At 35.7% G+C, this 10,007-nt stretch overlaps 1 protein-coding gene across 1 annotated transcript; it reads right to left on the bottom strand.

The window, feature by feature from the left end:
* Nucleotides 1-390: 390 nt before the first annotated feature.
* Nucleotides 391-8,322, bottom strand: LOC108998264 (bifunctional purine biosynthesis protein PurH). Its single transcript, XM_018974764.2, has 12 exons — nucleotides 8,077-8,322; nucleotides 7,816-7,939; nucleotides 7,244-7,319; nucleotides 6,731-6,827; nucleotides 5,664-5,766; nucleotides 5,411-5,544; nucleotides 4,680-4,866; nucleotides 2,395-2,549; nucleotides 2,085-2,294; nucleotides 1,342-1,689; nucleotides 1,132-1,258; nucleotides 391-764 (listed from the first exon to the last, which is right to left on the bottom strand). The coding sequence occupies exons 1-12, from the start codon at nucleotides 8,200-8,202 to the stop codon at nucleotides 613-615; spliced, it is 1,839 nt and encodes a 612-aa protein (XP_018830309.2). The 5' UTR covers nucleotides 8,203-8,322; the 3' UTR covers nucleotides 391-612.
* Between the last annotated feature and the right edge of the window lie 1,685 nt (nucleotides 8,323-10,007).

Below are 10,007 nucleotides of genomic sequence, written 5' to 3'. Positions count from 1 at the left end.
GATCCAAAACCCTTCTTGAAAGTCTACATTTGCAATGACAGTGGCATGAGAAGCGGTAGTAAGCTAAACAGGAGCTTGATGAATTATAAAAAGGAAATTTATTATGCATCACCCACTATTTACTCTCACACCCTTACACCTATAACTTTTTCATAGGGTGTGAATATTTTTATAAGGTATGAGAGTATTTTTTATAGGATGTGGGATGATGAATAGTGACTGAGAAGAATTTTTCTATAAAAATAACATATATATATATATATATATATATTTGTGATGGGCTGATTTGGTTGCTGCCATGGCAAACAGTTCACTAGACGACCATGACCATGTCATATTACTGAAGTCGCCAATATCTAGTGTGTGTGTGTGAGAGAAAGAGAGTCATGATAACCAAAAAACACTGGAATATGCAGATTGTCCAATCTCAAAACTGATGCAGTGAAATACGCTGCTATAGATTTCATAACAATTGACTCCCATTAATCTAATGCAACTCCAGAGCCTTCCCCAGAACAGAGCACCTACTCATGGTTTAGGGTAACAAGAACTTTCAATCATGATGGAAACAAATAGGGAGCTGAAAAAGGCAGAGAGAAATGCTGGCAATCATCAATGCCTGAAGTGCCTCACTTTGGTCAAGAGAAGTGAAACACCATACTTTTTACAGCAGTCTATTGCATCCCCATCTCTGATGCTCCCACCAGGCTCTGCAATAACACTGACCCCACTCTCACATGCTTCTTCCACCGCATCTTTCCAGGCTGTTTACACAACAAGCAGCATCCACATTAAACCAAAAAAAAAAAAAAAGGATATAAATGCCTAACAATCACTAACAATTACTGGCAAGGAATTATTTCGCAGGCCAAAAGACCTTTGGCCCAGGGGCACCACCACCCGTCCAGTGTACGTGACGGTGTGGGACATCTGGGGGGACAAGTTTCCCTAACCCCAGTTCTGTAGAAAAAACAAAAGCCCCGATGATTTCACTACTGCAGAAATATGAGTTCATCATTAATACTCCTCATCCTAATATTCATTCGCCCTGGACATTATCTCAAACTCTTTTCACATATGCACTATTGTCAATAACTTTCAAGAGCAGTTACTGCCTAAGGTGGTAAATACCAAATGGAAAGAAGGCATCACTAGCCAAAGCTGCCCCTTTGACCTCATCTCCGGCTTTCTTCAATGCTATCCTCAAACTCTCTAGACGGTTTGGCTGGCCACTTCCCATGCCCAACATGCAATTATTCTGCCCAAACAATAACAAGGATCAGAAGAAAGCATCGGTTAGATACATTCATGCATGATCTAAGTAGTCAGAAAATTACCAACCTTTGCTATTACAATAGCATTACTTTTGACATGCTTGACACATAACCATGCAAACTCTGCATCCCGAAGTTCGCTTTCTTGCGGAGCCTTCTCAGAAACCACTTTAAATTGGATATCCTGCGGGGTCAAGTCATCTGAATCCTGGGCTAACCATCCACCACCAACTTGTCTGAGTGAAAGCTTTCCTTTCTCATTTTTACTTGCTTCAAGGATCCTTAGGGTCTTAGACTTTCCACGAAGAATCTCAAGCCCCTTTTCTGAATACTTGGGCGCAACTACAATCTCGTAAAACATCCGAGTCTCACCATCTGTGGGGCTCCTAAACTCCCGGATTTCCTTAGCAAGAGCCTACAGGTAGAAAAAGAAATGGAGAAAGGAATTGAACATCTATTTGATTCCCCTTCCATAGTTGCATCAGAAATCTAAAAGTCAAATCTTAATGTATGGATCAGTGATTCAATCATTTTAGTGAAGAAAATATGACTTAGTTCCAGGTTTTGAGTCACGTGATGAAAGCACATGCTAAGCCAACAAAGCTAGTAATAATGAGGATTTGAAGTTATTATATGAGAAGACAAATGATATAATGTTACGGCTTGCTTTGTGGTTACATATCATCATCGATACTCCATGCCTCAATGCACTTCAACGTAAATGGAAGCTACCAAGAAGTGCATAACGAAATGAGGCTCAACTCATACAAGTTTCTATGCTAGACTAGAACTTACAAAAAAGCAGCTTACCTCATCTACTTCTACATTGAAGGCTACAATGCCACCGAAAGCACTCACTGGATCTGCTTTAACGGCAAGCCTGTATGCTTCAAGTATATTATCACGTGAAGCTACTCCACATGGATTTGTATGCTTTACAATTACACAGGTAGGGTTTCTAAACTCTGACACGCAATTCCAAGCTGCATCAGCGTCTAGGTAGTTATTGTATGACATCGACTGCCCAACAAATGAAAATCAGAAAGCAGTTGCATATTTATTATATCATATAATATTTGTTTATAATCACTAGATGTGCATAGTAACTTGTACTTCTCACCTTCCCATGGTGTTGAATAGCAGTTGCAATGCCACCAGTATTAACCTCTGCAAGTCTCTTGTCCACATAAAACGCAGCATGTTGATGAGGATTTTCACCATAACGAAGAATACTTTTGCACTCAAGAGGCACTGTTAAGCTGGGAGGAAATTTATCTTGAAAACAAATAAGAACCCATCAGTCTATGCACCCAAGTGGGAGGCACTTTGTAAACGCAATACAATAATTTCTACATTCTGCATTTGTGAATCTGCATTCTTCGAAATTATTTTTACAAAATACTGATACTTGTTTGTTTTAAATGATACTGTTATATAAACAGTCAGATAATTTCAGAATAACCCCTTTCTACATTTGCTATGTCAAATTGAGACTCAGGAGAATATTTAAGTCAAAGACTGAACATAATACATAATACATCATCAACAACAACAGCAACAACAACAGCAACAATAATAGTAACACAAAGCTATGGACTGTATTCAACTTTCATTAGTCTTAGTTTGCTTTTAGCTTCATTATGATGGATTAAAAAGAAGTGATCTTCTATCACATGGTGGTGTCTTCTATAATAATTAGCACAAGCTTGGGGACCGCCACTAGAAAATGACAAAAGTCACTGTAATTTAGAGCACTTCCAGATTTTTGAAAGGGGCCCATGGCTAGGTGCTTCCCCTTCCTCCTCTTCACCTTGTCCACATCAGAAAGGTTAGATTCAACTTTATTACTCACTTGGGCTTGAATTTTGGATAGGTGGCACGCTTCTTTGAACCATGTGGCTAGTATACACATATCGTCACCAACTAGACAAGTCAAAACCATGTGAGGAATAAATTAGTCTTATCTTACACATGCAAAGTCATCACTTTGCCCTTTGGATGTGAGGCCCAAGATATTGGTGACAAAGGATTTTTTAGTTCCAACCAACAAATGTCAACAGAACAGCTGCTGTCTCAAATATGAATAACCATTTGGAGTTTAAAAACTAAGATGCTGTCCAAGATAGAGTGACAGCCCAAGAGGGACAAGTGGAACTTCTGGTTCATGAACCAAAACAGGTAAACCAAAATCATATTACTAGGCTTAAAAAACACGATGTCTTGGAAATGAGGGGTAGCATCTACAATATGCAGTACGAAATTTCTTCAAAGGGTTATGGGCATTTGGGAAAATGCTATGACTGACAGTTTCCACGGGTAACGAGTGCTATTACTATTCACTGACACTTCCTGGTTAAGAACCGGGTAGCAAATATTTGGGGAAATGATGTTGTGGATGTCATCATACTTTTTTTTCAATCGAAAACAGATCTCACTAGGAGGCTCGAACCTCCGACCTTGTGGTCAACAGCCTCACGCTCTAGCCAATGTGGATGTCATCATACTTGATAAGGTAGAGTGCAAAATGCCAACTTTTGGTAGTTTGAGTAATAAGGCTTGCATACCAGAATGAAAGAAGCCTCGATTGCAGACCTGCTGGTTACATCAAATGGTACTTTTCAATGGAATGTTGCTTTTTAAATAAATACACATGATTGGGAAGTCGACACAATATCGAAGTTTATGATCACATATATTTTACTCACATGAGGGAAGTTGATGACAAGATTTTCTGGCGTCACTCTATGTAAGGGAAGTTGACCGTCCGCTCCTTCTATCAAGCCATGCACACACATACAACCAACCCATTCCTATGGAAGAGTCTTTGGAAGACAAGGGCACCCTCAAAGGCACCCTCCTTTGTATGGACAACTTCGTTGGGGAAGATACTCACACTCGACATCTTAAGGAAATGTTGATTCATTGTCATGGAGTGGTGTTGTATGTGCAAAAAGAGTGGGGAGTTAGTTGATCAATTATTACTTCATCGTGAGATTGCCACGACATTATGGAACAACTTCTTCAGTTGGGTGGGACTAAGTTGGGTGGTGCTGAGAAGGGTGATTGATCTCTTAGCTTCTTGGAGAGGCCTTCTGGGTAGCTTTCATATTGCAACAATATGGAAGATAGTCTCAATATGCTTATGGTGGTGCATTTGGAGGGAAATGAATGATAGAAGCTTCGAAGATCACTATCAATGGAAGAGCTTAGGAAGTTGTTTTTCAATACTTCTACTTCATTGGTCGGTTGTTATTGATTTCAATGGAATGAGTTTCCATGAATTTCTTGTATCGCTGAACTAGCACGCTAAGGCGACGCTCTTGTATATGTCCCGTATACCTGGGTTTTTGCCTATTCTTATGATCAATAAAAATTTGTTTACCGATAAAAAAAAGGTTTACATACCTGAAGAACCTCCTGCAGTTTGCTTCCAAAGCCACTCAGAAACTGCAGAATCATAAGAAGCAACATGTTGAAATGCCTTCCAAGCAAGCTGTCTACGGAAGTGTTGATCATTCCCATCTCCTCCTAGAAATTCTATGAGCTGAGGATAATCTTGTGGATCTACAACCACCAAGACATCCTTATGATTCTGTTTAACAACAGTACATGGATAACAAATAACTATATTAGAATTTGGGCTGATAAGTTAAAAGGATGATGTGTAAAGGAAAAGTTTGTGCCAGGGAACTTAAACATATATATTTCTGACCAATTCTTTAAGATTATTAACCCGGTCAAATCTCCCTATTCTAATTACGTGTTGAATGACACTACTGCCTAATCAATTCATGAACAGTTAGCTGCATTGCACGTGCAATTCTGATGTTTTAGAAGCTAAGCAAATGCAGCATCTAAAAGAAGCTGGGTTTGCAAAGTCACACTTGGTGCTGCTCATGAATTTAAAACCTGTATGAACTTTTCCACTGCCAATATTCCTGCTTCAAATTTAGCCCATTGAATAGCCTTAACTTATCCTTTTGGGAGATAAAAGGGCCACTAGTTACACAGTTAAGAAGTGTGTAAAGTATTAGGTTTGTGTCAAGGAGTACGCAAAAAACCAGAGCGTAGCCAAGTCCACAGAGAAACCATATATAATCCACAAAATTATTTTGCCAATAACATAGTCAATCAACCTTTGCAGCAGCTCTGATCATTGCAGGACCACCAATATCAATATTCTCAATTCCGTCATCAAACTCAATTCCTCCAGTTGAAGTTACTTTATCATAGAAGGGATACAGATTCACTACTACAACATCAAACATACCTGTAGAAGAACTATCTTAGTCAAGCAACTATCTAGCAAATTCATACAAAACAAGCTTAGGCACAGAGAGAGAGAGAGAGAGGTGAAGGTGATGTGAAGGATTTCACATCTAAACTAACCAATTCCATGTTTATTGAGAGCTTCCATATGATGCTTTTGATCTCTTCTAGCAAGAATACCCCCATGTATGTTAGGGTGCAGAGTTTTTACACGGCCATCAAGCTGTAAAAGAAATTCTGAAGAATCAACTTTAAAATCAATGGCGGAGCAATGGCAAGACAACAACCAACAGCAGGAGACCAACCAACATTGGCAAACTTGCACCAACTATCAAAATTAGAGGCATGCTTATAAATCAAACCAGAGCCTACATTACCAAACATACTAAAATTAATTCAGCCTCAACCTGTAGTTGTAAAAGGAAGCACCTCGTGCGCCGATTAAAAATGGGAATTTTGTTAACTGTGTTTTTTTTATTGTTTCTGTAGGTCTATTTTATGGGCTTTAAAAGGTGTTAGAAAAGCTGTTGAAGGCGTAGAATTTAACAAGGCTCAATCAATGTTCTGATAGGAATAGTCAAAGAAATCCAAGAAAAACTAATGACCTTGTTAAGGATTTCTCTTGACCAATCAGATCTGCCACCCTATTTTCAGAGATAAACCCAAACATTTAGGGCACCTTTTTCTTACAACATGCTGCCAACTTTTTCCTAGAAGAGTTGGAAGCTGTTAAAATATTCACAAAATTATTTGTTCTTTACAGTATGATTTTTTTGATAGGTAATAAAAATAAACATTAAACTCATTTTTTTGTTGATAAGTAAACTAAACAGGAGGAGGAGGGGGCATTCCGAATGCTCATGTAGAGTATCTGAATGCATGAGCCTCTAAGAAAAATGCGGAAAAATGCTAGAATATCAACTCTAGATCACCATTGGCAAGTTCTTTAGGGTATGAACAATATATAGCATCCTATCCCTAGGACCCTAACATGAATGGGGTGTTTCAGAAAAACAGTGAAATTCCAGGGTTAGGTCCAAAAGAGAGTTCAAAAGCTTCATACCATACAGTATACAAAGCTTTTTCCTGAGTTAATAATCATATTCTAAACAACAAATTATGAGTGACACCAGTACAAAGGCTAATTAGACAATTGAAAAGCAACTTAAGCTACTCCGGATACTCACCATTTCCGGAAAACAGGTAAGCTGTTCCACTTTAGTAACAGATAGGCCAGAGCTTTCCAAAGCTGATGCTGTTCCCCCAGTTGAAACAATTGTGTAACTATGGTTCACAAGAGAGGCAATCACAAGAGTGACCAACCCGTTTGAAAATTCAATCAAATGAGGTTTCATGAAACTGACTGGCTTATATATAAAGATGAATGAAAAATCATAACAAGGGCTTCCAGAATTCAAATCTTAAACTTGGAGGACAGATAATTTGAAGTGATAAATGTAAAATGAGTGCAGTGTCATATCAAAAACACCAAACAGGGAAATGGCCATTTGAATATTGAAAATGCTAGGTTCAATTAGAAGACTATAAACCAAAAACGAAGACTTATCATAACAAGGGCTTTCACAAAACAATCTTTAACAACTGAGTTAATAGACTAGACGGCACCCACTGATTCCAAGACAGTACAAGTACAAGAGCCTCAGAACAGGAGAGAGAGATAATAGGTCTGCAAAATTTACCCCAATTTTTGAAGCCCAGATCCAAGAAAAGTAAGATCCTTCTTGTCTGACAATGATATTAGTGCTTGCTTGTTAACTGTATCAAGCCAAAAACGATAACGCAAACCAAAATAACATTATTCAATTATCCAAAGAAAAAAACAGTTATGTTTATTTTTATAGAGGTGATAGCTTGTAATTAGGTGTTATCTCGTGTTTCCTGTGTACTTGGCTATGCTTAATTACCTATTCTAATAAAATTTTATTTTACTTATAAAAAAAATAATTTTAATAGATATTCATCCGCCAGTGTGCAAAAGAAAATGAAAGTTGAAGAAAAACCAAAACTCATCCACCCAACAATCACAAGTTTAACGGTAAGAACATCACCCACCCAACAATCTTTCGTCCCAACGTATCGAAAATAAACTCAAAATCCCCAGATGATGAATTCCATTTTTACAACAATGTTCACATTGGTGAAATGAAAAGTATACTGTAAAAAGCTGTTTATTTTACGGAAAAAATATAATTTTTTGATACTACCCGAAAAAAGTAAAGAAAAAGAATCAAAGAGAGCCTTGAAAGAATACCAGAAACAGAGGACTGAGAAGCACTGTTTGGCACCGAGAGAGTATCAATCTCAGACATGGCTCTGATTGGACCAGAGCTCAGACGCAGCGGGCAGGAGTGAAGCCGAACGCACCCGAAGGACGACTGAGAGGACAAAAAGACAGTGAAGTTTCAAAGCATTAAAAAAAAACAGAGAGAGAGAGAAACCAATTGACCAAACATCGTTCGAATAGATACGGAAAGCAATTTAGGAGCGCTTCAGGGAGTGAAAAGAAGTTAACCGATAAAGAGCAAGAAGAGACGGCTTTAGTTCTCAGAAGAGCGGCGCACGGTACGCGAGCGAGAGCAGTGTCGGCTGAGGTGGGGGTGGAAGTGTAAGTTGGAGATGAAACTGCAAGCCCAAACATATCTTGAAGACCGACTGTCGTCTGTAAATGTGTCTTCTACCTAGGTTGTTCCCTGCTAATGCGAAGACGGCTGCAAATATATTATTCGCTTCAAGGTTACCACTTTACTGTCAACTTCTCCTTCTCAGTCAACCCTTTTACTATTTCTATGACATTTATAATTTTTTTTCACGAGGGTTCCGAATTCGGGACTCAAAAATGTATCCCGAATGGATTTTTTTTTTTTTTAATAGAAGGATTAAAAAAATAGTTTTTAATATAATATTATAATTTTTTTATTTTTTAAAAAATATTTATAATGATTAAAAAAAATACATATTTTGAATCCCGAATTGGGAATCATAGCAATTCAATTCCCAAATTTTTTTCACGAGATAACTCGAAAAATCAATCAATCAATCGAATAGGACGATTTATGACAAATTGATACAGTTATTTTAATAAAAAGTATTACCGCTCGGTAACAATTATATCAAGGAATAATGTTATATATAATTGTAAAATATATAAACGTTGTATAATCGTTTTAAAAAAAGATAAGATTTATTATTAAAAAATTAATTTTTTTTATGTGAATATCATATTTATTCACTTTTTCAAAACGATTGCACGGCGCTTCCACACTCACGACTGCAAGTATCATTTCTTTATATTAGAGTGCTGCTACACTCACCGCTCCCAGTTACCGTTGAGAGCTACTGTTAGTTATAAGATTTTATTTTATTTATTTTATCTTTTCATATATGTATTTTTTAATATTTTTAAAAAAATAAAAAAATTCAAAATATTATTAAAAAATAATTTCTTAATTATTAAGTAAAAAAAATTAAAAAAGTAAAACGATATAGTTGAGCGGTAAAATGGAGAGAAAAGAATAGTATTATCCGTTCGATTTTTTTTTTAAATGATGATAAAATTAATTTTAAATATATCAATGTATTTTTTTATTTTTTAAAAATATTAAAAAATATGAATAGAAAAAAAATAAAAAATTTTACAACTAATGGTAACACCGAATGGTGCTACTCAGCCGACAGAATAGCACCACTCTAACAATTAACTATAATGCAATTCAATCTTTTTATATCAAGTACAAAAAAATATATATAAAATATAAATTTATTGATTAATTTCAATAAAATATGATATGATAAATTGTGTCTATAAATATATAATTTATATATATAAACTCAATTATTCACATTTTTTTGCCTCATATATAAAAAAGATAAAGATAATTAAATTATAAGTATATGGCAAATATAGTATTTTATGTACAATCACAAATTTAATAAAAAATACTCATTTATCTCCTAATTTTTTTGTTTAACCAAAGAAAATAAAAAACTACATGTTTATCTTTCGTTTATTCTGCAATTCTTATTACATAGAATGATGAAAAAATTAATATATATTTTGTTCTATCATATTTTTGTATAATAGATTTTTTTTTTAACAAAAAATCGGTTGTTAGAAAATATAGAAAAAAATACAATTTCAAATCGATCTCAAATCGACTAGAATCAGTAGTAATTTAACAAAAGATTCAAAAAGCTCACTAAAATCAGTTCAATTTCTTACCAATTCAATTTAGAGAAATTCTATTTATAGTTTTCAAGTGGGGACTGTATATGCAGGCACATTATTAAATGAGAGAAAACATCATTTTAAGAAGGATAATTTTGTAATTTTAAAAAATTTTAAAATTAAAATAGCTTAGACTTATATTGCAGTCCCTATTTAAAAATTATACCTAGCATTGCTCTTCAATTTAATCGATAATTCAATTTAATCGATTGAATTGA

This window comes from Juglans regia, chromosome 4 (genome assembly GCF_001411555.2).
Source record: "Juglans regia cultivar Chandler chromosome 4, Walnut 2.0, whole genome shotgun sequence".
Lineage (NCBI taxonomy): Eukaryota > Viridiplantae > Streptophyta > Magnoliopsida > Fagales > Juglandaceae > Juglans > Juglans regia.
This window is presented reverse-complemented; position numbering and strand designations above follow the sequence as displayed.

Bases quoted from the DNA above. Each gene is read 5' to 3' on its own strand.
- LOC108998264 (XM_018974764.2), bottom strand. From the start codon at position 8,202: ATGTTTGGGCTTGCAGTTTCATCTCCAACTTACACTTCCACCCCCACC. The intron at 5,767-6,730 runs GTGAGTATCCGG...TTTCTTTTACAG, and splicing joins TTACCTGTTTTCCGGAAATG to CTTGATGGCCGTGTAAAAAC. The intron at 2,550-4,679 runs GTATGTAAACCT...TTTGTTTTCAAG, and splicing joins AACTGCAGGAGGTTCTTCAG to ATAAATTTCCTCCCAGCTTA.